This window comes from Priapulus caudatus, unplaced genomic scaffold (genome assembly GCF_000485595.1).
Source record: "Priapulus caudatus unplaced genomic scaffold, Priapulus_caudatus-5.0.1 Scaffold249, whole genome shotgun sequence".
NCBI lineage: Eukaryota > Metazoa > Priapulida > Priapulimorpha > Priapulimorphida > Priapulidae > Priapulus > Priapulus caudatus.
Window position 1 is genome coordinate 282,586 of NW_014577310.1, and position 7,085 is coordinate 289,670.

General features: G+C 40.7%; 1 protein-coding gene across 1 annotated transcript in view; it reads right to left on the bottom strand.

The window, feature by feature from the left end:
• Nucleotides 1-3,498, bottom strand: part of LOC106808030 (myosin-4-like) — a 44,794-nt gene extending 41,296 nt beyond the window's left edge. The window contains exons 1-3 of the mRNA XM_014810579.1: nt 3,440-3,498; nt 1,330-1,392; nt 742-915 (exon numbers count right to left, since the gene is read on the bottom strand). Coding sequence (XP_014666065.1) covers nt 742-915; nt 1,330-1,392; nt 3,440-3,484 — 282 coding nt within the window. The 5' untranslated portion in view covers nt 3,485-3,498. The remainder of the gene's footprint in view (nt 1-741; nt 916-1,329; nt 1,393-3,439) is intronic.
• Nucleotides 3,499-7,085: the final 3,587 nt, after the last annotated feature.

Genomic DNA, 7,085 nt, shown 5'->3' on the forward strand with positions numbered 1-7,085 from the left:
TACGCGACACACCTTCTCCCCAAGATGTGTAAGTATACCAAGTTTGCTCCCACGAGGTCAATTAGGGGCCGAGTTATAGAGCGAAGGGAAATATGATCAAGATCAAGGTCAAGGTCAAAGTCAATAAAGGTCGTAGTGACCTGCAGCTGGTTTTGGTACGCGACACACCTTCTCCCCAAGATGTGTAAGTATACCAAGTTTGCTCCCATGAGGTCAATTAGGGGCCGAATTATAGAGCGGAAGGGAAATATGATCAAGGTCAAGGTCAAGGTAAAATAACGGTCACAGTGACCTGCACCTGGTTTTGGTACGCGACACACCTTCTCCCCAAGATGTGTAAGTACGCCAAGTTTGGTCGCGCTAGGTCAATTAGGGGCCGAGTTATAGTGCGGAAGGGAAATATTATCAAGGTCAAGGTCAAGGTCAAATAAAAGTCGCAGTGACCTGCTTTTGGTACGCGACACACCTTCTCCCCAAGATGTGTAAGTGTACCAAGTTTGGTCGCGCTAGGTCAATTAAGGGTCGAGTTACAGAGCGGAAGGGAAAGTGTCTGCGGCGGCGAGCGGCGGCTGGACAGACGTGATACCATAGTATCCCCGCCGACTTCGTTGCGGGGGATACAATTACAGCCTTTTGGAATATTTTCGTTCAATAATTCTTCGCTTCTCTTTTAAATGTTATCATTTACTGAAATTGTAAAGAGATCGTTCGGAGTGCATGCCACTGGGTATATACACACACCTTGCTGTATGCCTGGTCCTTCAAAATCTGGGTTGCCTGCAGGGCTCGTTCTAGGCTTTCTACCCTGTTTATCCAGAAATCCTTGGGCCCCTCTGAGATGCTGGCATACCCGCTCTCGTCTACTGAGTGTGTGATGCTATCACTGTTTGTGACTAGTCTTGATTGCTCAGAAAGCTTAAATGTATAGAATTTATTAAAACATTAGCGGCTACAAATATTATTACTCGACAGCAGTCACATATAAACATTGCTTAATAACAAACAAATAACGACAAAATACACTAAACAGAAACAGTGTTTGTAAAAATATCCGCAAGGGTGGAACTGATGATCGTGATATATAATAAATTTAGCTTTGGAATCAATTTCCAAGGAACAGTAAGATATCATACTTAAAGAAAATATAATTAAATTTGATATTCATTGTGTGGTATGACTTATTAGTTACTGGAAAAACTATATATTCAATATTTTTTAGTTCTACCGCTTAAAAATATGCAACTATATAGGGGGAGAATAGCAGCAAATAGAGGGAACGATCCCATCCTGCATTAGATGTATATTGTGCTATTTTTTCCCCATACATACTTGATGCTGAAGGCGATCATTTTCCTTTCTGAGATCCATGATCAGCACCTCATCTTTCTTAAGCTATAAAAGAAAAGTTTACCGATTAAAAATATTTTTTAAAGCCTTATTTTTTACCTCATCAGCGATTTCATTCGCATCTGCGAGGAAATCTGCTTCGAAATCTGCCACACAAATGTACTGACAACGTTTACAGACACTTTACCACAGACTACTCGATCGACCTGTCATCCTGACATGATAAACAGACCACTCTAGCCAATCAATACTGCATAGTGCATAATGCAATAGTGCATTCAAAAAAGGCAACGACTAGCAATAAAGTGCAGCAAAGTTAACAATTTAACAACATGGAAAACATGTAAAAACTGGTCTAGCTTGAGAAACCCAACAACAACATTCAAGCAGGGAGTGCATGGTTATCTCGCTCAGATGGAACCTGGTTAATTTCAACCTCGCCCTTATTTCCACATATGACATCACATCTCATTCACGTACACACGGCATACATCCACGTATACAAAACACACCCAAGATACTGGCAGAAACCAGTGCCAGCAGAGACGAACAGGCGCAAATCTTAAGTGATAACCTCACCTTCTTATGTGAACAATATTAAGTGATAATCTCACCTTTTTGTGTGAACAATAAGGCACTATTCCTTCCCAAAGCAACACTATGAGAGCATAGTGCCCCCAACAACAGGCATTAATGTTTTTAGTGCATCACATGACTATGCAATCTACTTTTCATGCTTATATACCTTCCAGAGCACTTAATGATTTCTTAGTGCCCATTCACGATGAACTATGCCCAATCTACTCTTTCATGCCTTATATGACCTTCATCTATTACTCGCCCAATTTGCCGGTCGCATTCGACTCGTACAAAACGCTTCGACACAAAACACAACCGCCAGCTTTCGAAAATCTTGCTGCTCTGGCGCCCAAGACGCTAAGCTGTTCTGTTATCTTCTCTGTTAAGCAATAATACATATAACTCTTACAATGTCATAGTTTTCACTTGCTAACATTAATAACAATGCGTCGCCGCTAAGCCGCTAATGACATGGTTCCGTCTCATCACAGGTGTAGCCTCGATTAATTTGCCGCCGTATTTTCTTTTCTCATAATGTTTGACCTGTTACCTGTCGTAGCTGTTATACTATCCGGACATGATGATTATAATACCACCATATCGAATTTTATCGAGTCATTCTATGCCTCAAAATTACAAAAACTAAGATCTGTACGTTCTTGATCGATGATGATCCCATGTTTATGGCAAGCTGGTAAACTAGACTGATTATGTGCCCACTCTTCACGTAAATAAAATGTGTCTCTTGATATAGACCGTTCATTTGTAAATTTGATTTTAAACACAGCAGTGAGGCTATAGGCAAACATATTTCTGTTAGCTTATGTCATGAGATAACGTACGTGTAACATATTAAGTGCTAATCTCACCATGTCTGGTGGCCATGCCTATGCATCCCATACTATCTTACGCTCCATTAAATCTCCTTACTCTTCTTGTTTCTTTATTGCGGGAATAGTGATTAAGACATATGATAAGTAATCTCACCTTCAATACCTAGCTTAATTTTGACATAATAATTTAGAGTATTTAACCTCACCTATGTCTTCTACTGTGTTGACTATCCGATCAATGTGAGATTATTTTGTAGACTTGCTCACTCGTCATCTTATGTGAACAATTATTGCTATGTGAGAGTAATCAGTTCTCTCACGCCTCCGTTCTCTGAACTGATTACTACTCCTCATAGAGATGGACGTGTATATGAATCTCACTTATAGATGTCGCTAGATTCAATTGTGCTATATACAGTTGATAACCTGTCAACTTGTGTAATAATCTCAAAAAGTGACAATATATATAAATGCTGGCTGTGAACCCATGTTTTGTAGCTCTCTCTAGTTGTCAGCAACAATCAAAAGAACTCTCTATGAGTTGATTGCCACACTCTGCACCCTTTCTATAGGCTGGCGCTGTACGTAAGTTCGATAAGACTACAATTTACTTCTTAATAGAGTGACTAATTTTACCTTTTTTGTGTGAACAAAAAAAAGTTATTAAGTGATAACCTCACCTTCTTCTCCAGCGCTTGGTGCTGAGCATGGAGGTCTCGTACCATACCTCCCGTCGTCCTCCATCGACCTACGGCCAAAACCACGATCAGCACGGCCGTCCCTCCTATATTGTGTAGACTTATGCATCCTTCATGTGGTGTGCGGCTTCTCCACATTCAGGCCTAATCCTTGTGATGCTCCTATCTCTATCCGCAGGCACCGCTTATCAGTTGTTTAATCTGCGGTCTCTTGGCACCATCATCCCAATCGTGCAATGTTCGACGCATTTTTTGATCAGCCTCTGGTATACGAGAACTCTCCAACTCTCGTAAGCACCTCGTAACAGCGCTGTCGCCCACAAATTAACGACGAATGGAACCTATTGCATATTACGTACAACAGGTTTCTGCACGCTAGCGTTGCAGACCGCAGCAACTCTGTGTCGCCCCGTGTGCCGACAACTCAATGTTGAAACGCAAACAGAGGTCATTGTAATTCCTATGTTCTCTCTCGAGACTGGTTCGTAAAGATCTATGAAATTAACGATTTACCTGGTATCTAGACTCAAATGGTATCTATTGTACGCTGTCCGCGATATATGTGCAAAAGGAGAAGTAAGTGGTACAAAATATCTCGTTTATAACGAGTTTAGTCGATAGACTCGGCTGTGAGAACCGCTATTGACACATCTATTGGTCCGTCCTCATGTGATTTTCTTGTAGCCGCTCGGCAAAATGGTCATAACGAAGGTGTATGAGATAGTGTTAGAAGATCTATACAGTAGCTATTGCTAAATAAGTGTAGAGCTTTATCCAGTTTGTCCTCAGCTCTGTCCAATGTCCCTACGGCAGGACATGTAGACTGTACAGTAGGCCTGTCGCCCTGGACAAGCAGTTTTTTAGCAGCAATTTTTTCAGGGAATTTTGTTCATCATTTTCTACCATCGCATTCAACTTTGTTAAGCCAGTAATAACTTAAAATAACTAATTGTGACTTACTTTTATAGTTCTTTCAAGTTTGGTGCCTTAATTGGAACTGTTACGTGAACTGTATCAAACTTGTACAACAGTAGAGATAGTGACGCTGGGGTCTAAGAATTTTAATTTTGATTAAACTTACTAGCATGCCCGTTGTTTTCGTTATAGATAATGATTCCGCTCTATACTTCCGCCGGTATGCAAAGCTGAAACCATCAATTCGTAGAATAGCAGAATCAGAAATTTGGTAATTCGGCAAGCTTGCTACACCCTGCTGTTAAAAATCCGCGCTCACGGTGCAAAAATTCTAAAAAATGGCATGGATGTGAAAGGATAGAAACTGTAAAACATAAAATTAATATGCCCATTGCCACGTGTCCTGTAGAATGTTGGCCGAGCAAGTTTGGAGAGATCGTGAGCGGTGCAGAAACGATATACTAGCGGGACACACAGACCAGAAATTTCCAAATTTATAGTAGATGCTATAACACATTTACTAAGCCCAAAATATATTTTGGCTGTGAGTCTATAACATCTACCGATCAAATGGTAAAGCATTCAATATCGTAGAGACCGCCAGAAATAGTTGTTTCTCCTGTATTTCAACACTGGCGGCGATCGTCCTCTTTCATGAAATACCAATATGCTTCATGTACATGTGAGAGATGGAATTCGCAGCTCAATGATGAGCTGGTCACCAGTAATGCTTAATTTGGTAGGGTATACAAATGCAGTTGCTAATGGCTCAAGAAGAAACGGTTAGTAGTTTAATGTGCAAGATATAGAACAAAATTCTCTATTGTCCTCTCTCAGTTCCTTTGCAAACCTAACTCATACGGTGCTACCTGATGCACTGGATTAAATCGAGTGTTAGTGTATGAAAAAGTTTGCTCGTTGTCTAAGATTGTTCGAAAAGTATAGATTCAGAGACTGTTTCAGCAGAGCGTTTAATGCTTAATTGCTTTAGATTGAGCAGATATGCCCACTAATAGATCATTAATATGTGTCGAAAAACATGTTGTCTATAATACCACTATGTTTTGGAATGTAATTCGTACAAACTCGCAGTCTATGTCATACGCTGATTCTGCCAGTTCACCATGCCTTACCCCATAACAGTAAGCGGATAGGGCTACCTTTGAATTAAATACTTGCATGCAGTTTCAAGAGCAGCCGGTGCGGACACCTCAGATTTGTATGGCATAGTTGTAATGTGTCTCATCGTACTTTGCGGTAGATTTTCCTCTCTATGCTATGCCTTCGAAAGCTACATTCCTGTATATTTAACAAGTACAAATGAAAAATATCGAACCATTCAAGATACTTACTTGTATCATAATAACTCAAACACCTAAATCACGGGAAAGGCCTCGTCACAGCCCTTTCTGTCGTGACTTAGCTTGGCTCTTTTCGTGATGTAGGGTAGCCCTGCTTCTACTGGCTTCTGTGACTATCTGTTATCCATAATGGTGTTTTACTCTGTCTACTAATCAGAAGTGAATACAATCAATAGCTAATAACGACACGAGGAGGTAGAGCATCTTCTGCCAATTAGATAAGAGTCGCTATTCATACTTAACAACGTGAGCACTTTACTATGTAAAATGCGAGGATAATAGTCCATAACTCTGTTTATAAAACATTGTGCTTTAGGCGTATTTTTTTCTTGAACGTGCAATGCCTAGAATTCTTGCAGATGTCTGTGACTGGTAAGTCATAATCCAAAGTAAAAACTCATACTGCTCGTCGGCTTATTGTCAAATTGCAGGACGGACCAACTGTTCCACACTCTGTTGATAGCTGAGTCAACAGCTTTGGCATCGAGTGCTGTGCTCTAAGGCCAAAATAAGATCAATTAAGATAATCAATGCCACATACCAGGATTTATTCAGTCTCAAAACATTAATAATTGATGTAGTTTTATATAAGGAAAATTCCACCGTTCTGTCGTGCGGGTTATTTATTTCTTAAAGCGTTGAGGGACAAACGTGCTATTGCACTCTAATGAGTTTTCGTCTTGGCATAAGCTAGGTTGAAACCCGATAGTTGTGTTGGTGTTGGAACAACCGGTCGATCTACATGGTATACCTTCTTCCACGGTGGAGCGAGCGCTTCAAGCTTGCTGCATACGATTGCAGCGCATTGACGCTGCATCGCACACGCATCCACACGGTTCATCTGTTAGTGCAGACGACACTTGCTGGCGCCAGGATATGTTGTAAAGTCGCGCTGAAGAGAAGCAACACTCACTTTCAACGAAGTATGCGTATCGTCGTTTTACCGCTACACTCATAAAGTAACTCTGCACACCTCTCAGCAATATCCTGTAACTCACAATATAGTAAATAGGAACTGTATGTTTACTCTTGGTATTTCTTTTTAAATAGTACAGATCGAAGTTAGAGCCAAGCTACCTTCCGACTCGCACGGATGGTTGGCAAATATATCAACACTGAAACAGCCGTTTATGCTGAAACAACGTTTTCGACTTACTCTCGTACGATTCTCGCTACGGATTCTGCTGAAAGATATTCTCCAGCCGGAACACGTACGTTTCCGATTAGATACGAATAATGTACCCACATTCCCAGGCACTTAGGTTTTAAACTATCCTGGGCTTTGCGGTTACATTATTAGTATCGTAGTTTCCGATGTTCAGAACATTGAAATATCCTGTTTTACTAACGCA